This window comes from Tenrec ecaudatus, chromosome 16 (assembly GCF_050624435.1).
Source record: "Tenrec ecaudatus isolate mTenEca1 chromosome 16, mTenEca1.hap1, whole genome shotgun sequence".
Taxonomy (NCBI): domain Eukaryota; kingdom Metazoa; phylum Chordata; class Mammalia; order Afrosoricida; family Tenrecidae; genus Tenrec; species Tenrec ecaudatus.
Window position 1 is genome coordinate 89,902,747 of NC_134545.1, and position 27,986 is coordinate 89,930,732.

Consider the following 27,986-nt stretch of genomic DNA (forward strand, 5'->3'; position numbering starts at 1 on the left):
AGATTTGCCGAATGCAGTATTTTGCCTTAGTTTTCCTCTCGGTTGTCACTTACATATGTCAGTATTCCACTGTAATGCAACATATGCCTAGAGCACCATCGCCTCCCTCCCCATTCAGAACCATGTGCCACTATATTGTGTATAGTTGTTTTTTTACATATTTATTTTCAACTTGAAACTCCATTGTTTGGCTAGAACCCCATTTTTATTCTATAACTTGGTCTCCACATGTAAGGATTTTATAGGGGGGATCTGACCTGTTTTACAAGGAGGGAAGAGGGGAATGAGCATTAGCCAAACGCTGATTTCTTTTTCTTTTAATTTTTTAAAATCATTTTATTGGGGGCTCATACAGCTCTTATCACAATCCATCCATCCATCCATTGGGTCAAGCACATTTGTACATTTCTTGCCATCATCATTCTCAAAACATTTGTTTTCTACTTGAGCTCTTGGTATCAGCTCCTCATTTTCCCCCCTCCCTCCCTACTCTGTCCTCCCTCATGAACCCTTGATAATTTATAAATTATTATTATTTTATCATGTCTTACACTGTCCGATGTCTCCATTCACCCACTTTTCTGTTGTCCATCCCCCAGGGAGGAGGTTAGATGTAGATCCTTGTAATTGGGTCCCCCTTTCCAACCCATCCTCCCTCCACCCTCCCAGTATCGCCACTCTCACCACTGGTCCTGAAGGGATCATCCGTCCTGGATTCCCTGTGTTTCCATTTCCTATCTGTACCAGTGTATATCCTCTGGTCTAGCCTTATTTGTAAGGTAGAATTGGCATCATGCAGGGGGTGGAGAGGAAGCATTTAGGAACTAGAGGGAAGTTGTATGTTTCATCATTGCTACACTGCACCCTGACTGGCTCATCTCCTCCCCATGACCCTCCTGTAAGGGGATGTCAAGTTGCTTACAGAGGGGTCTTGGGTCCCCAATGTATACTCCCTCTCATTCACAATGATTTGATATTTTTGTTCTTTGATCCCTGATACCTCATCCCTTCAACACCTCGTGATCGGACAGGTTGGTGTGCTTCTTCCATGTGGGCTTTATTGTTTCTGAGCTAGATGGCCATTTGTTCACCTTCAAGCCTTTAAGACCCCAGATGCTATATCTTTTGATAGCCCAAGGCTGCTGTCTATGGACAGAGGTTAGACATGCCTCTTGCTCTTTTTGCTCCTTTACCAAGTGTTACACCAACTATCCCTCCCAACACACTCTGTACTGCTCTACCATGTTCCATGATCCATTCCAATGACCAAACTTACAGACAAAACACATGGTTATAGAGCTTATTAGGAAAGGTAATAGGTTACAATTCAGGATCAGAAATGTTTAGAGTACAGTTCTTCTGGTCAGGAGCTCCTCTCCTCAGTCAGGCCCACAGGCATGTCTCTTCCTTGGCTTCCACCCCAGGGAGTAAGACAAAGCTCCTTTAGCACTGCTGATAAACACCCAAGAGGAACGACTCTGTTGTAAGCTTCCAGCTGAAAGCTCTCAGCTCTAGCTCCATGGGACAGTCAGCCTAGCTTCCTTGATTAAGTGCCTGGAGACACCCCATTATCCAAGTGAGCCTCTTGCCTGAAGCCACTCAGCTTCCTTGCTCTGTGAGTTAGCAAGCCTCCTCTCTACTCTAGCTAGCATCTTGCTTTTGCTGTTGCCACTTCTTCACCACTCAGTACTGCTGCTCCAGTGCCACCATTCTCTGTCTCCTGGATCAGAGAGGCTCTTTCAGGTTGCTCAGATCCCGAATATCCAATCCATCTCTGTCTCTTCTTTCCTGATGACATAAAGATCCCCTGTCTGTGCCTCTGTGATGGCTCATTTTATACCCAGCTGCATGACAAAACTGAGAAATGGCCACATTGGAGTTTTCTATATCCTATTTGCATTCTTCCACCCCAGGACTAGCAGGATTGTATCATGTCAGTCCTGCACCTCATTCGGTATTATTTCTAAAAATAATATACACTCACAAAGTATCAAGATTTTATTTCTCAGGGAGTGTTAAAAATCCTGTTTAGATTTTCCATAGAAATCCCAGTGGCATCGTGGGTTATTCATTGCACTGCAAACCACAAGGGCAGCTGGTAGAAAGTTCCAGCCACTTTGTGGGAGGACGATGAGGCTTTCTACTCCCCTAAAGAGCTCGTGCCTTGGAAACCCACAAGGGCAGGTCTAGTGTGTCCACTAGGGTCTCTCTGAGTCAGAATTGATTCCATGGCAGTGAGTTTGGTTGCTGAGTGAGTTCTGACATTTCAGGTGCTTAGAGAGAGGTGTGCGTTTAGAGGGTTCATGGGTAATTTTTACATCCATGCCTATGCATGTGTGTGAAATGTCTCTTCCTGGCAGTGACTATGGCTATGAGCGACATGGGGAGGCCCATTGCATGCCAGCATTCTGGTACAACCCAGCATCCCCATCAAAGGACTGCAGCCTGGGCCAGAGCTACCTTAACAGCACTGGGTAAGTTAAACACAGAACGAACTCAACTCGTAGCTTTTGTCTTTCCAAATTGGGATGTGAGGGAACGCGTTGCTATTAAAACAATACAGACCGCAGAGAGAGCTTGTGTGTAATAAGGGACTTCCCTTCTGAGGAAAGCTGAAGCGTTCTTCACTGGGGATACCTCTTCAGGGAGAATCTGGGCGATTTCTCATCGCCCAGATTCCATGACCTTTTGTCCGTCTCTTTGGGCCAGGCCTATACTTCAGGAAAAGGACAGTGACTCGTTTCTCAGGCCAGAAAGCAGTGAGATGCGATTCTGGCTAGGAGAAAAAAATATCCTATGACATACTTCAATGACTACGGAGGGGAGAACAGGAAGAGGCTCCCAGACTAATCAGAGTGAGAAGAAATGCATCGTCCTGGCTCTTTCCTGGTACAGGCAAAGCCAGAGAGGGACTGGGGGAACCTAGCCGCACATCCCTCCCTCGCAGAGAGAAGCACCTCCTTCCCTGTCTCCCCAGTCTCGTGTATCCCCTCCTCCTCTGTTGTGTGTGAGGAAGCCATTGATTTTTCTTAGCTAGTTTGGACACTGATCTGATCCATGACTCACCAGGTTGGATCGATAATAATGTTTAAGGAGCTACTCATGCAGAGAGGGAGGGGTAACTGCTCCCCGCGTTTGTTTAGTGTCATAGACGGCTGTCTTCTCAGAGACCTAGTTTTGAGGGGAAGCTTTGTGAAGTGCCAGTCACCGTCTTGCTGTCTCACACTCTTTTTCTAATACACCCTCACACCAGTGGCATACGCCGAGCGACACTGTGAATTGTCAATCCTCCCCAGGTACCGCAGGATCGTGTCCAACAACTGCACAGATGGGCTGAGGGACAAATACACTGCCAAGGCTCAGCTGTGCCCTGGGAAAGCCCCTCGGGGCCTCCACGTGGTGACGACAGACGGGCGCCTGGTAGCAGAGCAGGGCCACAACGCCACCTTCGTCATCCTCATGGAGGAGGTAGGTATCGGCCTGGGTATCCCAAGTCAGAACTCCCAAGCAGGCAGCCATTCCGTGTTATCAGAGAGAATGAGAAACTAGAAGGGTTGTTATACCTCTGGGCTCCTGCTCCAAGGTCAAGGGTGGAGTTAAGCCTTCTGGGGGATGAGTGGTGATAGGGAGGGTGTACGGAGAGAGTGGGCTGAGCACGGTGACACTGTCAGAGGGGGTGGCACTAATATAACTGTCCATACATTTATTGTGCAGTATTTCGGCAGAAATTTATTTTTTCCTTAATAAATATACCCCTATAGTTACAACAACAAGAACATTTTTCTTAAGTCCAGCTTCCATGTGTCAGTATACGGACAAGGCTGACACTCTTGGCCAATTCACCTCCCTGAGCTTTCCCGTGTGCTGGCATCCTCTGGTTTCCTCCACACATCTTACACGCACACACTGTTGTTCTGCTTGCTGCCGGGGTGTTTATAGTTGCTGACTTTGTCCATGGTGAGAGAGTTCCAGCCACAATATTGTGGTGATTGGTATTGGTGAACCTGTAGCAGTTGCTTTTTTTGGAGAGTGAATTAGGAATTCGCAGAAAAGGAGACAAAATGTGAAAGCTTCTGCTCAGTTACTCATAATGTAACTAACAGTGTAATTCAGTGATGAACGATTTGGCAAAAACAACGTTGTTAGCATTCATACAATCTTAAGAAATGTAACATTTCAGCAATTACAGATATATTGATCACATACCATCCCATGGTTAAAATTGCTAATTAGCATTACTAAGGATTCTGTTTGGTGTGGAATTAGAAGAAGTCCATGGGTGAGGGATGAACGTAAGTTCTTGCCACCAGTGACCCCAGGCTGGTGGCATCACCATGGGAGACAGAGGCGAGGGGTGAACCTGGGATGTTTTGAGACTTTGCTAGCATTACTCCACAATGAAGGTTGAGTCCAGAATGGTGACCATTTGCCTGTATGTACCTAGTTCGGAGTATACCCCTTTGGGGTTGGCTTGAGGCGTGTTTCCCACTGAAAGTTCATGTCCTCTGGAGGTCTTCGGCAAGAAGGAAATTCACACGTTATGGGTTGCCATCAGGAGATTCTTTTGCTTTAACTCAATCCTGAAATTCTCTGGTTAATACAATTCCTAAGGTTTTTAAAGGACCTTGGCTGTATGAATGAGAGTGAGTGAAAATTATTGAAATTCTTTCAAATGTATCCTTATAAAGGATGACATATTAGTTGCCTTTCCATCAGCTAACTGCTCCATTAGTTCACTGTTTCATGCCTTCTGCTGCCCAGACAGTAAAATCAGCCTGCATACATTCATCCCAGGATGCAGATAGCTCATGTCTGCTTCTTGCTTCTCCGGTGAGCCATTTCCTCTCTTCCACAGCCAGGGAAGTGCCAGGCACTCCTTGTTGAGCTGGCGGGGCAAAAGGGCTAGCTGCATATGCAAAGCCCTGGACATGAGTACGTGAGCTGCTCTGTGCTCTTTAGATCTTGGAAAGAGGCCAAAGCAGGCCAGGCACTTCCTCCAAAGTCATGGCAGGCCCTCGCTGGACAGGCCTCTGAAGTCTCCTTTTCTGAGGTTGACACATTCCTTCGCCAGCACTGAGGGGAAGGGCGTTGATCACGGGAGGTTGTTGTCACCTTTCCACCAGGGACTTTACAAGAGTCAAGCTACTAAGCTTTCCCTTGAGTGAATGTGAGGAACTAAGATCTTCTCCATTTGAATCACCTCCAGTTCATCTCCACTTTAATTTGTATTCATCAACGCAAAGTTAGTTGGCATTACGTGGGGGGCAAGGGAACGCCTATCAATATTTCATTCACATCTGGGTTGCTACGATGGAAAGAGACAGGAAGAGAAATGGTGATCAATGCAGGCTCGCCAGGCAGAAGAATTGGCTCATGATTCCAGAAGATGTATTTCTTCCTTTATTCCATCTGCTGTCTTTGCATATAAGCAAAGAGATCCAATGCTTCATGTTCAGGGGTCAGATTCATTTATTGTACCCCATACGGATGGTGGGAGCAGGACAAGAAAGAATGGGGTTCAGCACTGCTCCCCCAAACCACCAGATATCTGCCGAGAGTGGTGAGATGCTTGCCTGTGAACCACCAAACTCACAGTTGGCCAGGCAGCACCCGGATTAGTGAGTCTCTGTAGTCAAGGCTCTGACCTTCCAAGAGCCAGAGACCTCTGAGAGCTGGAATGGTCAGAGAAGGCTTCCTAGGAGTGGGGTGTAGGTAGGTTTAGGGAAAGGCAAGAACAACAGAGCAGAGATGTAATTTGAGTTGCTATGTGTTCATTTATAAAATATAGTTGTATCCATCTATAAAATGGGCACAGTTGCCCTATCTCATAGGGTTCTTTTTAAGAGGCCTTTCTATCATGTGGGTCCAGTAATTGTGATAAAGCTAGGAAGAGAGTAGTCTGCACCCAGAAAAAGACAAGCACGTATAGTTCCAGCGTTGTAGCTGAACCTTAATTTCAAATCAGACTTTCTTGACTCTTGGCTCTGCCCCTTAGCTGTGCCACTTTGGTCTAATTGCTTAATTCATTTATGCCCCCGTTTTACAACTTGGGCAATAATAATAAGTCTAATCCATAAAATTATACGGGAATTAATGACCTGACAATAAGAAAGGGAGTTAGCTATTAAAATGACGAAGATGGTGGTGAAACAGACTCATAGGTAAACGATGTGTGTGAGGAAGTCAGAGAAAGCCGTGACGACTCTCTCCACTTTTGAGCTTCGTAGAGACTCTTCCTTAACTACTCGGACCATTTTCACCCAATTCAGGTTGCCCTTGAGTATAGGTAGACAAGGACAGCTGTGTGTGTCTGTCCACAGTGCCCAGGGGAAATGTCAGAGAACACTGTCTATTGTGTTGAGAACATGAAGGACCCAGGCTGGGACCACAAGCTCCAATGGACAATGTCGAAGCCCCAAGAGGAAGTCCGGCTGGACCAACGTGGTGCTTGCCCACCCACCAGTGTTCTTCCCTCTTACAGGGTGATCTCCAGAGGACAAACATCCAACTTGACTTTGGGGATGGAATTGCTGTGTCCTATGCTAACTTCAGCCCCATCGAGGATGGCATCAGGCACATATACAAGAGTGCAGGGGTCTTCCAGGTGACCGCCTATGCAGAGAACAGCCTGGGCTCAGACACAGCTGTCCTCTTCCTGCATGTGGTTTGTAAGTAGCACAAGCGAGCACCTTTCCTTTCAGCTTAAGAACTCTTTATGTTTAAAGGTCCTGGGCGTCAGAGCTGAGCCGGTAAGTTCAGTGGCTGACGTCGTAGCCCACTGCTGAAGGTTAAAGATGCACACCCAACAAGTCAGAATTCATAAGTGTGAAGTCAAGAGATTCTTGTGGAAATGCCGGTAACATAGAACCCACTGTTTTCTCCCTTCCAACTCCACTCTGTTCTGCCGTGGGTGTGCCTTGGCAGCCGGCTCTTCTTATGAAAGTCCCTTCCCTTTGCTTCAGTAGAAACCCATCTGGCAATGGCCTCGGGCTGAATTTCTAACCATTATGAATGAAGGCAGCACAAATCAAAGTAAACAGTTATCTGGGCCAGAGAAGCCAAAGAAGGATTAAAGAAACACATGCTTTGATTTTTTAACACGTAGCACTAAACACCCATAAGAATTTAAATCTTCCATTCCACATTCCGGCAAGTAGTTCATTCCAGTTGTAAACAATTCTGAGCTCTTCTACATTATTTATTAATTTCTCGCCATTTCTGTTTCGTGACTGTTGGCTGTTGCTCAGCAAAAACCAAAACCACAGCTGATGTCCTGAGACAGGTTAGTTAGACTGGCTGTCTCATGAATATCTGCTACCAGGGACTCGATTCATTTAAATGCATCTCACGGTTTTAGGATGTTGGGTCAAGGAAATATTGGTAGTGGGCTGCTCGTGGCTTCATACACCTCTGGTCAGTGCAGAATTCTTGCCTTCCGTGTGTGTTACTTCGGTCTGATTTCCTACCAGTGCGCTCCATGCAGACCCGTCCCCCATCTGTCATTGCAGGTATGCTTGTTCCCAGCATGCTAAACTGATTTCCGCAGAGCTTCTAGACCAAAACAAAATAGAAAAAAAATTAATGTTAAGGCTGGCTATCTACTTCTGCAAACCAGCCAGGGAAAATCCTATGGATCATCACGATCTGACGGGTAACTGATTCTGGTGATGGCAACCAATCAGCAAGCATTTCATTGCATTGTGCACGGGGTTGCCCTGAGTTGGGAGCCCACTTGACAGGAACAACATCCACTGTCATTTGCACAAACCATCCAGCCCCGGTGAACCTCAACCCCATCTCGGACCAGTGAATTCCTCAGTTAACGGTTGGTTTGGAATACTGAGAACCAAGTTCTCAGCCACCAGCCAGAAGTCAGAGCTTCCGGGTCTGTGATGTTAACCTCTTCCTGCAGAGTGCTCACATCGCAGGTTCCCATCCCGCTGGGTCGATGATGAATGCGGCCTCTTAATGTAATAATCACTTAGCACTTCCCCTGAATTTCCTGCCTAACACGTCCGCTGCATTTCACAAATGCAGACAATCAAAGAAAATCAGTTTTGCTTTTATTTTTTACCTGCTATCCCAAGATCCTGCTGCACCCACATCCCTACTTCTGCCCAGAGCACTGCTGCAGGGTGTGAAGGCCAATGTGTCTTAGGGGCCAAAGAAACACAACCGAAAGAACAGGTTTGTTCTGAGGGTCATGTGCATGAAGGAGTAAATGTTCCTTGAGACTTTTATCGTGCTCATAATTCCCTCCAGATCCATCGTGGCTGCATTCACCAGACAGTTATTGTAGTGGAAACTGCTCTTGGCCTCACCTTGGGCCATTAGCTAACAAAAGTAGTTGTTAGCTGCCCATAATAACCAATCTCGCAGAGATTATTAGATTTGTATCAGAAGGGGCGGGGCCCTGCTTGGCAGGGAAGATTTGTGGTCTCAGTCACTTCGTCTTCTTTTCCCGGATCCATGGTGTGTCTCCAGCCAAGCACTTTGACCTGTGCACTAAAACCCTGCCACGTGTTAGTCTTCCTGAAGATTACGTTCATCCAGACAGTGGAGTGAGTATCACCCTGTCTGACGCTGGTCCAGTTCAAGGACTCTGTGTCCCATTGGTGTTGGCTGTTCGGGTCCGCAGAAGGGGGTCTTCCTTTCCCTTTGGAGCATCGGGACAGCTGACAAGGGTAGCCCTCGTTCAGCTAGGGTCTCAGAGAGGCAGAGGTAGGCACGACTACCTTGCTTCATTGTGGAAAAGTCCAGGGTTTCTGTGGACTGACATGAGAAATGGGCTTCATGCATTCTGTGGATAAGGGGGTCCTTTCTCAGCAGGGGAAGGTGAAGAAGGCTAACTCTCTGCCCTGGAGAAGGGCTCTGAGGTATTAAATGAAGTAATTCTTCTCATCGCCCTCCTAGGACATGATCGAGCCAAGTAGTGCTTTATGTCACCTCTTCTCTTCCCGTGTTATCAGTACAACACGAACAATTTTGGAAAAAGAGAGATAAGGTTTATCTCTAAAAAAAATAAGTAAACACAATAATCAAAGATTGCTTCCCACTCCTTGTGTTCTTTAATTCTTGCAAGCAACTAAATCTATGAACCCTACCAATACCATTAAAAAGACTTTCTTATTTAAAACCATGAGAACTTTCAACCAGGTGGACATCCATCTTTAGTGGCAAGATTCCAATTATTTGCTGGAGGAAATCTTGATGTACCCTATGTCCTGGGCTAGGTCGGTGAGCTGTAGAGAGCGAACATTTTCAGGATCCAGACACATAGACTTTTGAGTGATTGTTGATTATTTAGGAGAGTACAATTTGGACAGAAGCGAGTAAGTCTGGCTGGCCTCCCCACCTAAATAGCAGGCCCTGTCCAAGTTCCCTCTCCAACATTATAAAAATTGCCTGTGGCACGGAATGTGCCAAGTGAGACTCATAAAAAATCCATTGTCCTCAAAGTGACTTTAACCTGATGGTAGACAGAAGCAGTGATGGTGGTGGCAGCGGTGGCGGTGGCAGAAGTAATGATAAGAATTGTCACAAACTCTAATTAATGTCATCATTCTTTTAACATGCACTCAGTGTTTTTACAAGTTCCGGTTACTAAATGAAAGGCAGACAGCTGTTTCCCCTTATTTTTAAGACTGGATTGAAGCTTTCTTTATAAGCTAAGGAAAATGATGAGGCAGCGAAGGTTGTGCCAGACCTGGGAGGAGAAGTATCCATCTGCATCCCTCCCTTTAAACTGAATCACTTCAAAATGATCAAGGAGGCAAATCCTCAAAGCTAGTGTCCTGAAAGGGGCCTACCTCGGAGAAGCCCTTAGAGCAAGAGAGAGACGTCTTTATCTCCCGTTCATGAAGGTGTCTTATCTGCAGGCTGTAGCTTGAGAGCTTCCTATCGAGAGAAGCCTCTTCACTATCAGCGCAGTGATGGTGGGAACCAGGAAGGTGTGCTCAAACAGAGGGTGGATGGATCATGAAAATATTTTCATTGGATTTGGATAACAAAGACAAGGCTAGGGAAAGGGGCAAGCGGAAGCGGTGAAAGGACGGGAAGTGCAGCGTGAATGGGGGAGAGCAGGGAGGAAAGGGAGGGAAAGGGAGAAGATAAAATCCCAGAGTTAGAAAAGACGGCTTCTATCCCATCCACATATTCCCAGCATCCATCAGCATTTTCCGCTTCTCATACTATTCTGGAAATGAATTACAGTCCTCCCTTATTAGGCATGCGGGTATGTTTATGCATGCTCTATTACTTGTGAGTTTACAATTTGATGCTGGCTTATACTTGTTTTATAAAGAAAAGAGACACAGCTGTCCACCCGTTCCACGCAGCTCTCTTATTCTGGGGAACCTGGATGGTACTGCTTCTCTCCTTCGTGGTGACGAGCGTTCTCCCCTTTGTAAGACAGCTTTCCAGCGTCCGAATGTGTCCTGCAGATGACAAGGCACAATGGCCGTTTGTGGGAGAGCATGGAAACCAATTAACGATGGAGGATAATAGAAGGACCCTCCATTCAATCGGGTGACCCTAAATCACAATGCAGGCTAATCATCCGAAAGGAAGTGGATGGTTGTTTATCTTCCTATTTCTTGGCTAAGTGTTTAGCAGACTCGCTTTGTCCTTGGATTGGAGCTTCATGAGCGCTCCTGCCTGGCCTCATCCAGGGAAAATTAATGAGGTTGGATGTCAATCAAAAAGTGCGAAGCCTGCGTTGAGCTCCCTATCACACCTGCTGCTTATTTCAAGTACCTACACAGCCCGGTCCACACCGACCTCTCAACATCTGGGGGCTTGTTATCCTTGCTTTCTTAAAGGTGACTGTAATAGGCATTGAGAATTTTAGATTTCAGAATGATAAAGTGTGAGGGCTTATGCCAGGAATATAAACACTGACACTGTTTTTCTTGTCCCCTTAGGTCCCGTGGAGCACGTCCACCTCCGAGTTCCGGTTGTTGCCGTGAGAAATAAGGAGGTCAACATCAGTGCGGTGGTGTGGCCCAGTCAGCTGGGGACACTGACCTATTTCTGGTGGTTCGGCAATAGCACTAAGGTCCGCCTCTGACTGATGGACTGATGGTGGGGTGCTGCGGGCGGGGGGGGGGGGGTGGGGTGTTGCTGGCAGTACTCACCCTAAAACTCACTACCATCATTCGATTCAATGACCCGACAGAACAGAGTAGACTTATTCCTTCGGCATTCTGAGACTGTAGATCTTTACAGAAACCGACTGCCAGATCTTCTTTCTCCTTCAGAATCACTGAGGGGTTCCAACCACCTACCTATTGGATAACAGCCAAATATCATTACGAACCACACGGCCAGGGCTCCCTCAGGCTGTGTGTATTAGTGAGGCCAGAAACCTACGTATTTGACTAAGAAATGCCATCCACCTACCAAGCTCCTCATTTTAATGAAGAAAGTGCAAATATTCATAAAGGATTACTTTGAAAAATACAGAAACCTAGGTATCCATTGCCCTCGAGTCAATAGTTGTGTAAATTCTTCTGTTCAACTTCATTGCGCTTCTGGATTTTCTGTGTAACTAGCTAAATGAAGGGGCGTCAAAAGTACATAGATGATTTTCATTCCATTTTCATTTCACTTTGTTCCACCTACTTTTTGAAGCCCCCTCATGTTGCACTGGCAAGTAATTAACTGTAGGTGTCATGGCGTGCGCTCTGCTTTTATATTATTAATTTCTTCTGACTGGGAAACTGACCTTTGAAAAGGGAAGGTAGAATAACTAGTGTGAATCCCTAATTCTCTGAATTCATTCCTAATACTAGATTTATACTGGTTTTTCTCTCTTTCTCCTCTCCATTAAGTTATCTTTGAAGACACCTGGTTGTGTTTGAGTGTGTGTGTGTGTGTGTGTGTGTGTGTCTCTTTGTAATTTCAGAATTTCTTTTTAACCTACCTATGAATTTTCACATGGATTCCATAGTCATAACACAGTTATAGATACTATTTTGCTTTACTTCTTTCTGCTTTGGGTGTGCATTTTAGACTTCTTTTACGTGGGTCTAATCATAGTAGAGCCCCAATTATGTATTCTGCATTTTCTACTTCCTGTGATAAGCAGTTTTGACAAACCGCTGGGTAATCTGCTGAAGGTTTCAAGTAAGGCGAGCATAGTGATTGTGTGGTCGGTTCCATTTGGAAATGCAGCTTTTATCAAGTATACATTTAACACTATGAAGATTTTACCATCTCCCATAATAACCTGACTGACTGCAGTGGGGAAAGTACATCCCAGGTTTGCCCTGCAGCTCCCCATTCCATCAGTCAAGGAGAAATCTCATAACTAAATAGTCACTCCGAGGTTTGCCGGTTTCCTGCTGGGCTCAGTGGATAATATGTGACCTGTCGAGCATGAGGGATTCTCAGTGGGGAGGGAGTAGCCCACATCCTCTGCAGAGGATGAAGTATTATTCTAGTGGGTCGCACTGTGGGCTGGCCCTGCAGCTTGGAGGCAACACAAAGGCAGAGAAGTCAATTGGCCGCCTGTTGGATTTGTGGGACTCTGAAAGGCCAATTTGCCGGGATTAACAGAGGTCTGGCTTAATAAATATGTCTGCCTTTCTTCTAATAGATCTGAGTAAATGAGCCTGAAAATACTGGATTTAATTTAGCATCGGGCACCAGGATTTGGGGGCTGATGAAGGGCTCAGGAATGCTGGTGTGTTCCAGCCTGGTGAGGAAGTGAACTCAGCCGCGATGCCATCACAGCTGATGAAAAACAAAAGCAATTTGAAAAACAAAATGAGCTTCTGCCATTTCTTTCGCACAGACGTCTAGGACCTGCCACCTGGGCACCAAGGGCTCACATTCAGCAAGCTTGTTTGCGGTGGCTTTCTGCCTTGACTGGCTACTGGGGCCTACTCCCTCCCAGGGCTCCTGGCATTCCCCTGGTCCTGCAGCCCCTAGAGACCCTTGCTGGTTCCTTGGACATCCCAAGAAGCTGCCTTATGGGGGTGGGGATGGGGGCTACAACCCAGCCTGTTGGGGAAGGAGGATTTCCACTCCTCTCAGAAAGACAGACCATTGGTGGGCACAGCGCCAACTGCCCATTTCTCAGAAGGAGGCAGTGGGGTGTCAAGGATCCCAGAGCCAGCAGAGGACTAAATGAGAGGACAAGGAGCTAGTGAAGGCGTCCCTAGGAGAGCACTACGGGGCATGGGGAGGGTGATGATTGGGTAGGAAAAAGTGGGACAAGATGAGAGCTCTTAGGGGGTTGAATCAAGCAACAGGCAGTGTCACATAGAAACCAATTCATAGCCACGAGAGGCGAAAATACAATGATGAGTCCTTTTCTTGTTTTGTTTTACTCCCATTGTTTTTTTATGAAGAATTTCAAACATACACTAAAGGTTAAAGACTTTCATAATGAGCAGCCACCTGTCTACCACCGAGAGTCCACACTGGGATTCCCCATGCTTGTCTCATGGCATAGCTGTTTCTGACTCTATCCAGCCTGCCATCTCACTTGGCATTTTTTATGCATCTCAGAGTGTATTTAGACAGATACAAACCTTGTCCCAAATATTCTGGCTGGCAAATCATAAGCCAGAGTTAAATATTTAGTTTTAGTTTGGATGAGATGAAAAATATATTCACAATGAAATATGAAAGGGCGAAGTGCGGTTTTGCTGGGTTTTGACAAATGCGTCTACCTGAGGAATCCAAACGCCTATAAAAACCCAGGGTATTTTTATACAGTACAGACCATAACGCTACAAAGTTCTGTCACACTCTTTCTTAGCCAATCTTTACTCTAAATCCCCAGAAGCAACCACTGTTCTCTGCTTTTGCACCATCGATTAGATTTGCTGAGGAACAACTTTATAGAAATGTAATTTTACAGTATGAATTCTCGGTTTCAGACTTCTTTCCCTTCTTATAGTTGTGAAGTTCACCCATACTGTTGTGTATATCAGCATGTATTTCCAGATAATGCTGACTAGCCTTTCTTGGTATGAATGTATTATAGTTTTCTTGTCCCGTTGGTAGACTCCTGGGCTGTTTCCAGTTTCTGCTGTTATAAATAAGTTACTATGAACATGTATATGTGTATGTGTGCATCCATGTTTTCTTTTCTTAGCCAAATTCCTGGGATTTGAAATGCTGAGTCACAAGTTGAGTTTCATAAGACATGACAAGAACTTTGCTACAATGGTATCTTTTTGTATTTCCACTGAAAATGTATGAGACCCAGTTATCTTGTACTCTCATAAATATTTAGTATTGTCTTTTTAAATTTTTTTTAGCTATCCTGCTGAATAGTGTTTAGCTTTTCTTCTAACGAGTGTGTCTGCGGTGGCGAAGTAACTGAAATTCATCTGAGAAATATAACTTAATGGGTTGGCCTCAAGGAAGCTGACAATTTTCTTGAAGTCATTCATTAACCCATGGATACTGATTACCAAATGGGTCTTCACAGACCCTCGAACCTAACACCCTTCATTTAGCAGATAAAGGAATCAAGATCCATCCAAAATAGTGTCAAATGTAGCCAAGACCACTCACTAAAAATAGTAACAGAATCATCTTCATGCTGTAGTCCTTTTTATCTAGAGATGGCTACGCTATGGCACACACATTGTTCTTCCCTTGTTCCGTGGCGGATGGTGGGTGTGGAACCCACCTTGAGCATTGCATCCTACTCAACACAAGACTCTACACATCCGCTGTGGACTCACTGAAGCCAGGTAGATGGTAGAAGCTTGTGTTTCTCCCTCTGTTGCCCAAAGCAGGTTTTGCCCTGGTGTGTCTTGTCCCAAAGATAGAAGGATGGGAGAGAAGGCACAGGAACCGGGGAGTTTGCTCTTTATTAAGAGAAGGAACATACCTCTATATCTAGCAATAGAGAAAAAAGCGGGTGTCAGACACTTAGGTCAGTAACTTTAGTGTTCTCAACTCCACCATCAAGGATGTTCCTTTGAGGACTCAGGTGCTCCTGACCCAAGCCATGGTGTTTTCAATTGTCTCAAATGCAAGTGGAAGTTGGACATTGAATAAGGAAGACCAAGGAAGAATTGATGCCTCTGCATCATAGTGCTGGCGAAGAACATTGAAACGATCATGTACTGCCGAAAGAACAAACAAATCTGTCTTGGAAAAAGTCCAGCCAAATAGCTCCTTAGAGGCAACGATGTGGAGACTTGGTTTCCTGTGCTTTGGACATGTTATCAGGAAAGACTGGTCCCTGGAGACATGGTGCTTGGTGAAGTAGAGGGAGAGTGTAAAATAAGATGGCCAAGGACAAGATGGATTGACACAGGGACATCAACACCATGACACAGGACCTATGAGGTCTCTATGAGTCAGAAACTACTTGACAGCAGCACCTAACAGCAGCAGCACCAGCAGCCAGGAATCCGCCTGGTCATAAAATATTGTTTTCACGTGTCTGAAAGTCAGTTCTGACTCATAATGGCACCCTATACAACAGCACAAAGTATGACCCCGTCCTGCCATAGCCTCATAATCATTGCTCTGTCTGGGCCCAGTACTGTATACGGCCACTCTATAATTCCATCTCATCAACGCTCTCGCTCTCTCTTGCTGAACTTCTGCCATATCATGCACGGTGGCCTCCTCTAAGAGGTGTTCCCTCCTGGCAGCACACCCAAAGGACAGGAGACAAACTTGAGCCTTTCTCCCTGGTGAGAAATACTCTGCCGGTACTTCTTCCGAGACGGATTTGTCCATTCTCCTGGCAGCCCATGGCATATTCAATATTCTTCTTCAGCGCCGTAATTCAGATGCATTGATTCTTCTTTGGGCTTATTTGATGTCCAGCTTACAAATGCAGGATTGGAAAATGCCATAGTGGGGCTAAGGAGCTTTGTAGTACTTTAAATAGGTCCTTTGCCAAGATTTGCCCACAAGACAGAGCCATGTGCTTTTAAAAGAGAAGATATCGAATGATCATGTCAGAGGCCCAGTTGAAAATCCCGAGTTTCAAGGATCCTAATCTGACAGCCCTGGGGACAACGCAGGGCTCTAGATACTTGTACCCAGGCATGTGAGCAGTTAAGAGCACACAGGCAGACTGTGTGGGCACTAACCTTCCCCCACTGCTGTAAGGCAGCGCTGTGCCTCCCTTAGCTGGCCAAGTTATTACTCTGCTTTCCCTTTGTGATCCAGACTCCCAGAGGAGTTGCAGTTGGCCCAGCTATACTTGTTACATCTTTTTATGAGCTTCCTTCAATCAGCCTTCTACTCTTAGGTCTTGGCTTACTAGCAACAGAGAGCTTCGGAGGACAGGGCTCTTAGGATGACCACTGGGACGAACTCATCAGTAGCAAGATGGACACCCTGCCCTCTTTAACCAGCATCTACTTATGTGACAATCTTAATTCCCAGGAAAAGAACAATTATGCTATTTCTCTCTTTATCCTGGGGGAGCCCATTATCTGTTACAATGATCGGGAAAGAAAAGCAAACAGACAAGCAAAAAGCAGAAATAATTGAGGATCACAGATATTCCTGTTTATGTATTTTCTTACTTTGTTTTTTCAAAATCAGTTCAAATTTTCTTGCGATGGAAACATAGATGTAATAAAAGAAAACAAAGCAAAAAAGCCAGTGATCTGGCCATGCATCCAACTTACATATATTTCCTGCTATGTTCAGGGTAATGTGCCAAGGTTGGATGAGACAGAAGAGAATAAAATGCAGTCCCTTCTCTGCAAGGCCACAGGCCCAGTGGAACACGCCATGAAAAGAGAAGTGTGACGTCATGTTAGGGGAGAAGAGAGACGGTTTCCTGCTCCCACGCCCACACAGAGAGAGAGAGCGACCACAAAAGCTGCTCCTACGTTGCCCCAGAAGGAGCAGAATGATGCGCAAAATCCTGCGTGTTTAGTCTTATCCGCCTCTCTCAAGATTAACATTTTATAGCGTTTCTCAAGTGTATTAATACTTTCCCGGAATACTGGGTAGATTCACAGTTTTCAGAAGCCGTATAAAGCAATTCTTTTCATTTTTCAAGTTATGATCTCTTGGGTATGCAAATAGTATGCAGATTTGTGACAGCCCAAGGCTTAGAGGAATAAAAAAGAAAGAAATCTGGTCTCCTCATGGAGGACCCATTGTGGGTAGTTGCCATCAAGTTGTCTCTGATGTGCCAGGACCCCGGGATATCAGAAGGGATCATTGTCCATGGGGTCTTTTGAGTGCTTTCCGACCTCAAGGGTTCATTTGATTGGACAATGCCCTGTTGGATCCACTGGGTTTGCAGTGACAACTTTTTAGAAGCAGATCTCCAGACATTTCTTCCAAGTCTGTCTCCATCTAGAAGTTCCGCTGAAACCTGTTGACCATGGGCGACCCTGCTGGGATTTGAAACCATATAGCAGCGCGCAGACGACCGCAGTATGACCAGCTGACGGGTGGTGGTACAGAGGACTGAATGAGTGATTTTGCTTCTCTTTCTTGTAGCCCCTCATCACGCTGGAGAGCAGCATTTCCTTCACATTCCCGGCAGAGGGATCCAACACCATCACTGTCCAGGTGGCTGCTGGGAATGCCCTTATCCAGGACACAAAAAATATTGCTGTTCATGGTAAGCCCCGAAAGGTGTCCTGATTTATTTCAGCCACCCCTTCCCACCTAGCCAATCCCCTCTTATCCCAAACATCAATCACTGACTGCCTGGGAAATTCCACCAGCTAGAGGAATATCATATACGTCAAATACCCTGATTCTGTAGAAAAACCGAGCTTCTCATTGAAGGACGTTACAGAAAGGCATTTCTTGTCCCCTCTGGTACGCGTGTGCTGTTTGGAGTTCTCATTAGCCAGATTCATGTGTCATAGGTTAAGAAATTCACACTGGAAAGACTGGTATAGATGGAGCTAGATCCAATGCACCCTGCAGGTATCAACCACACACACAGCACCCACTTTTGGTGAAGCTGGGAGCCAGTCACTCCAAAAGCTTGGGAAGTCTTGGTCCCTGGCCTAGAAGAAGATACAGCTCAGAGAATGAAGTTGCTCTGCAAGGAACTGATGTGTTTTCTTGATTGTTGGACAGCAGAACACCACTGGTTGAAAGGCTTGAGAATAAGGTCAAGATCACAGAGCAATTGGTGCCAGTGGGAAGTGTAGTAAGTAAGGCCATCACCCTGTTCTCAGTCCTGGAGGTCTATTACAATCACCTGTTATAATCACTTGGAATGAAATTGATTGAGCTTCTGATTCCTTCCACAGAATGTCCTCTGGTCCCTAGCAAGTCACTCTAGCTACGTTTTTCTAAAAGATTATACTACGGTGCCTAATCTCTGAATGCAGACCTCATTGATTTAGCCTCACCCCACGTGAGAGCCTTTCTCTCCATTTCTGCAAACTTGCAGCTCAGCCTCCCTGATCAGGCACATGGAACAAAATACTTATATAAAAATTTGTATAGACGCACCTATCTACTCGAGCATAAGCCAACCCGAATATCAGCCGAGGCACCTAATTTTAACCACAAAACTGCATTAAAAATGTGCTGAAAAACTCAGCATATCCATGAGTATATATAGTATATCATTTATAAAAGAATAGTGTACAGATCATGAGTGTTTGGATTGATAACTTATCCCTAAGTGAACACACCCGTGTGGTCAAGAAGTAGAATATTGTTCACATCCTAGACCCTGGAGCTATTTCCACCTTCTTTTTAATCCTCGGAGGCAGCTCCTAGTAAGCTGGGAAAATGAACAGAGGGAAAGGGAAAAGAAAAAGCTGCCTTCCCACTAAACCCATCCAGTCAGGGATTTTGTCAGATCTGTGTTATCCCACCTGGAGTAGCAAAAGCCTCCTTCTTTGGGGGCTTAAGTAGCAAAAGCCTCCTTCTTTGGGGGCTTCCTAGTTAGCTTTTATTTAACATCTTACGCCTTTAAAAAAAAGGCTTAAAATCTTAGGAACTAGCAAGACTGGTAGGAGAACAAACCTGTTTCCAATCGCCAACTCCCATTTTCTCTCAGCAACTGAGAGAGAGGCTTACAAGAAGGAATTATAGCTGAGAGCTCATCACAGAACAGACCCGAATCCAACTGCACAGGATGACGGAGCCCCTCGCCTCGATTCTCCTGCTCACCTCCCAGCCTCACCCATACCCGCTCTCTCTCCTGGCAGAATATTTCCAGTCTCAACTGTTATCCTTCTCTCCTAATCTGGATTACCACAATCCTGACATTCCCGAGTGGAGGCAAGACATTGGCAACGTCATCAAGAAAGCCCTCCTCAAAGTAAGTCGCCTTTATCTTTGCTCACCTTTGTCGCTAACCATCAGACACTGTATAACATGAACCTAAACATTTTCAGATAATAAACCCTGTTTTGCAATGAGCCATCGGGCCTCTGTCAAAGGAGGGTGAAAGAATACCAACAGAGAGAGGGAGCTGCCGTGCAAAGAACGGGGGATGGAGAGACGAATGGATGCATGTTGTGGTTATTAGGTGTCACGGAGTTTGTTCCATCTCATGAGACGCTAGGTAGAAAAAGAACAAAAAGCTGCCCAACTCTTGTTCCATCCTCACAGCTGTTGTGATGTTTGAGCCCATTGTTGCAGCAGCTGTGTCCTGCTGTCTTGTCGAGTGGCTTCTGCTCGTGCACTGACCCTCTATGTTACCAACCTTGATGGCTTTCTCCAGACACTGCCCCCCCCAAAAAAAAACATATCCAGAGTCTATATGGAAAGAAGCCTTCCATCTTTGCTTCCAAGTAGCCTCTGGCTGCACGTATTCCAATACAGCTTTGTTCGTTCTCCTGTAAGTTCAAGGCGTAGCCAATAGTCTTTGCCAACACCATGATTCCGAGGACTACCTTCTTTGCTGGTCTTTCTTACTCCTTGTGCAGTTTTGACACGCATAAGTGGCCATAAGGCATGAACATATCATGAGTCAGGGGCAGTCCTCCTCACAGTGATAGCTTTGCTTTTTGACCTGTTAAAGAGGTCCTTTGTAGGCAGATTTGCCCTGTGCAATATATTACTTGACTGCTATTTCCATGGGTGGATATAAGTAAGATGAAATCCTTGACAACATTAGTGTTTTCTGTTTATTCTGATGTTGCTTATTGATCCAGTTATGAGGATTTTTGCTTTCATAATATTGAAGTGTAATCAATACAAAAGGCTGTCATCTTTAATCTTCATCAGAAAGTACTTCAGGTCTTCTTCACTTTCAGCAAGCGAGATCGAAGAAAGGAGAGAGAGCACAAACAGTCCAGTATTTGAGAGAGAGAAATTGACCCAGTGTTTATCCTGGAAATTTCCAATACAGGAACTTGGACATTGAATTAACTGATGGATAGACTGCTACTGAATGTATACTAATATAGTGCATTTGACTGAGACAGTGCATACCATGAAGTTAGTCTTCATGAGACCTCGAGACTCACAAGATTTCCATGAGCTGTCATCACCGTCATCAAGGTGGAAAGGTTACAGAGCCAACCCCAAATCAGACTTCATTTAGAGAAGATGAAAAGGTTGTTCTAACTACTTCTCCAGAATTGTGGTTGTTATTGTTAAGTGCCATTGGGTCATTTCCTCCTCATGGTGACCAGATGGACAATAGAACAAAACACCACCCGCCCTGCACCATCCTCCCAATTGTTCCCATATTTGAGCCCATTGTTGCAGCCACCGTGTCCATCTAGAAGGTAAAGGGACTTCCTCTTTGTCACCGCGCCTCCACTTCATCAGAGTTAGGGACCGGACAAGCATGTTGTCGTGTGTAAGTAGTTTTATGTTAGAGGCATGGCCGATACCACAAAGGCCCACGGAGACAGGTGGGGCTAACTCTGCACAGGAAGTAGAGGTATAGCACTTACCGAGCTGGTGAGACCACCCAAAGGCATATTGGAATCGGGTTTTGTGTGTTTGCTTTGAAGGATACATGATAGTTCAGAGGGAGAAGATGGGGTCTTTTAAGTAGCATGAACAGCATGTGAAATGTCATGGGCACCTGAAATAGTACATATTTGGGACATAGCAAAGCATTTGATGTCACTAACTGATAGTACCCAAATCAAACAGTCATCGAGTCAATTCTGACTTATAGCAACCCAATAGGGCAGGGTAGCACTGCCTCTGTGGGTTTCAGAGACCAGAACTCTTTATGGGAATAGAATGCTTCGTTGTTGTTTTTCTCCTATGGAGCAACATGTAGTTTCAAACTGCTGACCTCAAGGTTAGCAGCACAGATCTTAACCACGAAATAATTGGTTTAGATTTTGAAGGAGCTGAGGTTAGAAGTATCTGGCAGGCTTTAGGAGTGTGAAAATGTTTCTGTTTTCAAGTAAGAAAAAGCTGCCAATAGATTCATAATTCTATCGGCAATGCAGACAAGGTACTCAGGCTGGGAAGAATACAGCATAGGGGAGATGCTTCATAAAAGACAACCAGTTAAAGATGACTGCAGTTATCTAGATTCGAGATAATCAGGTCCTGAAGAGGAGAGATTCAAAGGCTGCTTAGAACATTAACCGATAAGATTGATGAGCAACATAGTGTGAATGAGAGGGAGTGAAATACTTTTTAATTAGAAAAATAGGTAGGTGGCTTGGCCATTGGTCCAGAGATGGACATTGAAGAAGAAATAGGCTGAGAAAAATAATGATTTGACCATAATATGATGAGTTTGGAGTGTCTGAGATATGACTTGGTGAAAATAAACAAGAACTTTGTGTGCTCACCTCCATGATATGATCGCTGAAGACAAATGGGTGCATAAGCAAATGTGGTGAAGAAAGCTGATGGTGCCCAGCTATCAAAAGATATAGCATCTAGGGTCTTAAAGGCTTAAAGGAAAACAAGCAGCCATCTATCTCAGAATCAACAAAGCCCACATGGAAGAAGCACACCAGCCTGTACGATCACGAGGTGTCAAAGGGATCAGGTATCAGGCATCATCAGAACAAAAAATCTTACCACAGCGAATGAGAGGGACGGTGCGGAGTGGAGACCCAAAGCCCATTTGTAGGCCACTGGAGATCCCCTTGCAGAGGAATCTCAGGGAGGAGACAAGCTAGACAGGGTGAGATGTAGCAATGATGAAAAATACAACTTTCCTGTGGTTCCTAAATGCTTCCTCCCCCCAACCCCGCCTCCCACTATCATGATCCCATTTCTACCTTGCAAGTCTGGCTAGACCAGAGGATGTACATTGGTACAGATAGGAACTGGGAATCCACAGTGGATGACCCCTTCAGGACCAGAGGTGTGAGTGGCGATACTAGGAGGGTAGAGGGAGAGTGGGTTAGAAAGGAGAATGGATTATATGTGACCTCCTCCCCGGGGGACAGACAACAGAAAAATGGGTGAAGGGAGATGTTGGACAGGGCAACATATGACAAAATAATAAGTTATAAATTATCAAGGGCTGATGAGGGAGGGGGGAGCAGGGAGGGAGGGGATAAATGAGGACCTGATGCCAGAGGCTTAAGTGCAGAGCAAATATTTTAAGAATGATGAGGGCAATGAATATATAAATGTGCTTTACACAATTGATGTATGTATCGATTGTGATAAGAGTTGTATGAGCCCCTAATAAAACGATTATATAAAAAAAGAAAGAAAGAAAATAGAGGTCAGAAGAGGTCTGAAAATCAAGCAGAGAAAGCCAGAGGGCAAGCTGGAGAGAAGGAGATACCGGAAAGAAGTTGGGATCAAGAAGAGAGAACTATGTAAGAGAATTCCTTCTGGGGTTGTCTAGGAGATAAACTTCACCTCAAATTTTTGTGACAAAGAGATAATGCATAGAAGAGATAAAAATGGGCCTCTCTTGGTATGCCTTCAAGTGTGACTCTCTGCGTGGAGTTGATTCTGACTCACTGCAACCCTATAAGAGGGGGCAGACCTGGTTCCTGTTGGCTTCTGAGACTAACCCGTTAAGGGAGGCGGAAGCTTGGTCTTGTCTCCCATGGAGCAACTGGTGGTTTTGAACTGCCACCTCTGTGGTTAGCAGCCCAATGTTTAAATGTGAAGCAACAGACTTGTGTTGCATTTATCACTGTATTCGTTAAAAACATACCAGATTGAAGTGACTAACATGACCAGGGCGACGAGTGTTGGTGTTGGTTGTGACGCCATCATTCCCAGCAGCCCTGCCCCGTGGGCTTTTCTAGGCTACGACCTGTCTCAAGAAAATCTCCAGGCCTTTCTTTCAAGATGCTCTGGGTGGTTTTAAACCACTAACCTTTTAGTTAGTTGTCCAGCACTTAACCATTTGCACTTAACCCAGGTATGGGCAGTAATAATAAGAATCAGCCCTCTTAGTTGATGCTTCAACCCTAATTCTCCTGAAGACTCAAAAACTCACTGCCATTGAGTTGAGTTCCACTCCTAGTAACCCTGTAGGACAGGCTAGAACTGACCACGTGAATTCCCGAGACTATCCCTCCTTATGGGAATAGAAAGTCGAGTGTTTCTCCTGAGGGACAGCTAGCAGGTTCAACCTGCAGACCTTGCAGTTAGCAGCCCAACTCGTAACCCACTCGGCCACCAGGGCTCCTTCCTATCCCTGTTGCTGATGACAAAGAGCCACGCCCGTACTAGTGAAGTTGCCTCTTTCATCCTCCTGGTATCCCTTAGCCTGATTCTTGATGCTGTTTCTCCTGTATCAGTTGGATCAGGTCTTCTTAACTCACACATGGACTTGGGCACCAGAATTTTCACCTGCTCTAGGCTGATGCCTCCCAACAGGCAGCGGCGGTATTCTCGCAAAGCTGTCTGAGTGTTCTCAGCAGATTGCTCCCCGGTACGTGGGCTTTGTAGCCTCCTCTTGCTGCTGCTCACTTCCCTGCAGGTTGGCACTTCTACTGTTCTTTGTCACCTCGCTGGGAGTTAGCTCCACTCTGTAAGCCTTGGTCCACAAAGAAGTCAGACCTGAGCAAATGGGAAATAACCGACTCCACCCCCACCCCAGCTTTTATTTCATCAACTCTGTGTTGATTATCTACCCTATGTTTTGCATCTTTGGGGATAATGACGTATCCACAAGACCTCTGAGAATGCGGGCGGTTCTGAGAAAGGCAAATATCACTAAGAACCTACCAGGCAGATGTATGCATACAAATATGTTACTCTGGATGTGACCTACATTCTTGAAACATAGTGGCCGTGGTCATCTTTGAGGGTGAGGCTGGCGGGAGGGGATCGCTGTAGGCAGGTGGAGTCAGGGAGACTTCCTGGGGGAAGTGAAAATCCCAGCTGAACAAAACTGTTTATCTCAGAGTTGGATTGGTAGGAAAAGAAAGTGTTGTTAAAGAGCCACATAAAAAAGAATAATTAGACTGTGAATAGAAAAACCCAGAATTTTGTTTTCTTCAAAAATTTGCCTTTAGGCAGACACTTACTTTTAAGTTTTTATCACAGAAGTAATAGAATCCTTTTACTAAACAATCAGGAAAATAAAAATTCACCCAGGATCTGAGTCTTAACACTTTTTACAGTTTTCTTACTTTTTTACTTGCATACACTTGTATTTTTATAGAGTTATAACCAAAGAAATATAAAGAAGTAGATCAGAATGCAGCTACATGTATTTGTCATGCTGCTGCACTGTGCCCATTATTCTTGGGACAGTAGAATAACATGTTTTATATACACAAGAGTATGTGCGAATGTTCCTACTAGGATTCCAGTTCACACACGCATTGGTTAACTCCAGGAAAAACATTATAAATATGTATTTGCCGTGGATGGCTGCAGACAAATTCTCTTAGTAACATATTTGTCTTAGTCTATTACGGTACCTTGAGACAAAAGAAAGAGGTCCATTCAAAACAGTTTCTTCTAAGGGACTCTGCTTGGCGAGTTAAATTCAAGGCAGACAGGTCAGCTCAGAAGATTGTGGTGGCCCACATGGAAGGAGCACACCAGCCTGTGTGGTCATGAGGTGTCGATGGGAAAATGTATCCGAAATTCAAAAACAATCAAACTGATGTGAATGAGCATAGGCAAGTTGGAGACCCAAAGCGCATCGCTAAGGCAATTGGACAGTCCCTCACAGAAGGGCCTCATGGAAGGGGTGCTATATCCAGGGTGCAGGATAGAACCGATGAAGCACACAGCTATCCTTTGGTTCTTTAACAGGTCCTCCTTCCACTATGGCGGCCCTCGCTTCACCTCACTAATCTTGCTAGTCCTGTGTGTGTACCTGGGTACAACCAAGATCTTTCAACGCACGAAATTCAAGATAGATTTTCCTCCTCAGGAACAGTAAGGGGAGTAATGACTCCCAGAGGATAGGGGAAGAGAAGGGGAGAAAAGCAGATAGCCATGGCTGTCATAAAACCACTTGAAGGGAACGGACATCAGTATTTAAGGAGGATGGATACATGGGATGGTGTAAGTTAAGGCAATAAAAATGATAATAGAGTGAGAGTTCAGAGAGGTGGGGGTGGGGGCAGGGAGGTGATAGAGGGGACCTAATATCAAGGAGTTCCAGAAGAAAAGAAAATGTAATGAAAATGATGAGGGCAGCAGTTTTACAGTTATGCTTATTCCAATGGAACTGTGGATTGTAATAATATCTGTAAGAGCTCCAAATAAAATGTTAAAAATAAAAAGAATATAATGACTCATCTTGGTAGATTGTCTCCAGGAATACAGGATCGTCATGGGGACTTACTATGAAAAAAAAGAAAATTCAAAACATGAACTGGTAAAGTCTAGTTTTTTTTCCAATGAATTTTTTTTTAATATCACAATGCAGGCTAATTCTTCAAGAGCAGAAGGGCTGTCTGAGGAGAATTTTGTCGGGACACCTCACCCCAACTGCCCCTCATTCCTGATCATTTCCCTGCAGACTTTTCCCCTCCTCCAATGCAAACAGCATTTAAAAGAAACATCATTGGAGTCCCTCAATAAGGCCTAACTGCTGTGTTGATGTAAATTTGAGGTCCAAAAAATGCACAGCAATCTTTTGGGTGTGGAGAGGGATTGAAAATCTGCCTTCAGAACTCTGTGGACTTAGGTGGAGCACGTGTCAGGAAACAATGATTTCAAATTTTGAAATTCTGTGTAACAGACTTTTCAATGGTTTCACAGCAACACGTTAGACATCTAGGATGTGTGGATGCCATTGTGAATATACAAAGATGGCTCAAAGAGTTAGTGGCAAGGGTCCATTAGCTTTCATTCTAGTTTTCTGTGGATTTTTTTAAAGTTCTCTCATATATATCATTATTTATTTTGCTCTGAGATTTTTCCCATTGATGCACAGTTATAAATCATGCGGCAAGTATTTCATCCTGCGTACAGCTTTTCCTATGCTTTGGATCATTTCTTTAGGAAATGTATTGTCTGAATACCAAGTACCAAAGGAAGGGCACACATGTTTGTAATGCCCTTACCATGTCTGTTAAAAGCAGTTTGGCGGTTGTATCAATTTTTAGAGTTACTGCTACAAAATGAAGGAAGCTCCCTTTTACTGCAAATGGACTGATATTAATGTAATAAGCAAACAAGGGAAAATCAGTAAATCTCTGCTTTTTAAAATGTCCATTTCCCCATCTTTGTTTAAAACTCCTGTTTCCTCATTTTGCAATGTCTGTTCATGCTTTAAATGGAACTTCCAGCCCTCCTTAGTGCAGAAAGCTGGATAATATGGGAGGAGCGTGCACAGATGTTCCCAGAAAAGCAGAGTTTCAGCATGATTTTAGCAATAGATATGAAAGAATATTCATATATTATTGAATATATGAATATTCCTACCTAAAATATTCCATATTAAAAATCAGTAGGCACCTGAAACCCTTCATATGCTTTTTGTGGGCTAGGCATGGGGGCCACTAATGACCAAGTCGATAGTTCAGAGCTACCTGCTGCTCCCCAGGAGAAACATGAGGCTGTCTGATCTTGGAAAGAAAGCCTATTCACGGTAGTTATAAGTTGAAATTGACTTGGTAGCAATAGACTTGGGTGTGTTTTGTCCACTACCACCCTCCCCCCTCCCAGTGGTATGTCACTCTTTGTTCTACATGTCTCCGCAGGTCACCAATGTCCCAGAAGACCAGGTCCTTGTGGCCGTGTTCCCTGGCCTCCCCACCTCTGCCGAGCTCTTCATCCTTCCCCCCAGGAACTTGACGGAGAGAAGGAAAGGCAACGAAGAGGACCTGGAACAAGTAAGTGAAAGGAACCTGGTCTTGGGTGCTTGTCACCAACCTGTACTTTGAAGGGACGCAGGGTTATGGCCAGACTTAAAAGGAGACATTCTGTTTCCCATTGACCCATTCATCGGTCTGTCCTCTGTCCAGAACCCAGGGCTTCAGAGGACAATGAGCTTTCCCCAGAATAAGCATAACTACCAACAAAGGAGGATTGAGCCTCCAGGGAAGAAAGCACAGCCCTGGCATGGTGCATTTCAACCTTGGTGAACCCTGCCTTTTCCTTGTGCCTCCCTAGAGGAGAGGGGCATGCAGAGTAGGGAAACGAGAGTGAATAATTGGTTGGTTGGTTAATTGATTGACTGACGTCAGCTTCTCTCTTGTGGGAGAATTGACTCCTGGTCTTCGGACAGCATTGGCTCTAGAGATCCAGGTCAATTTAAGTTCTGCCTCTGAGGAGGAAGCAAACTGCTTTCTAAGCTGGCTCTCCAGAGAGCAGTGGGCTGCCCCATCTTGCTTTGACTAAGGAAGCAGCCCTTCAGTGGGCTGGTTACGGCCCTTAGCCAGGGAATATGTCATTCCTGGGCTCTCCTAGGATCCTGAAAGTAAAGGAAATGGCAGCTCCGGAGCAACCCTCTCTTGTAGGCCTCATGGGGATCCAATGGACTGAACTTGGTTTTAGCCGCCCTGCTCTAACTTCCTTGGATGCTAAGTCACTGGAAAGAGTCTACTGAAAATCATCCTGAAGCAAATGCATTTATGCCTCTATGAATAACCATTAGGCAGACATCCTCCAGGTGCCCCTGGTACTCACTTGGTCATCACCTTATCCCAACCCCAAACAGCATCAGTGCACTGGAGGCAATTTCGCCA

General features: G+C 45.1%; 1 protein-coding gene across 1 annotated transcript in view; it reads left to right on the top strand.

Annotated features, from left to right (window-relative positions):
• The window catches only part of SORCS3 (sortilin related VPS10 domain containing receptor 3), a 682,071-nt gene that overhangs the window by 642,710 nt on the left and 11,375 nt on the right, over window positions 1–27,986 (top strand). Inside the window, exons 17-23 of the mRNA XM_075534344.1 lie at window positions 2,361–2,474; window positions 3,297–3,468; window positions 6,482–6,668; window positions 10,923–11,056; window positions 17,452–17,575; window positions 19,134–19,246; window positions 27,000–27,131. Of these exons, the coding sequence (XP_075390459.1) occupies window positions 2,361–2,474; window positions 3,297–3,468; window positions 6,482–6,668; window positions 10,923–11,056; window positions 17,452–17,575; window positions 19,134–19,246; window positions 27,000–27,131 (976 nt within the window). The remainder of the gene's footprint in view (window positions 1–2,360; window positions 2,475–3,296; window positions 3,469–6,481; window positions 6,669–10,922; window positions 11,057–17,451; window positions 17,576–19,133; window positions 19,247–26,999; window positions 27,132–27,986) is intronic.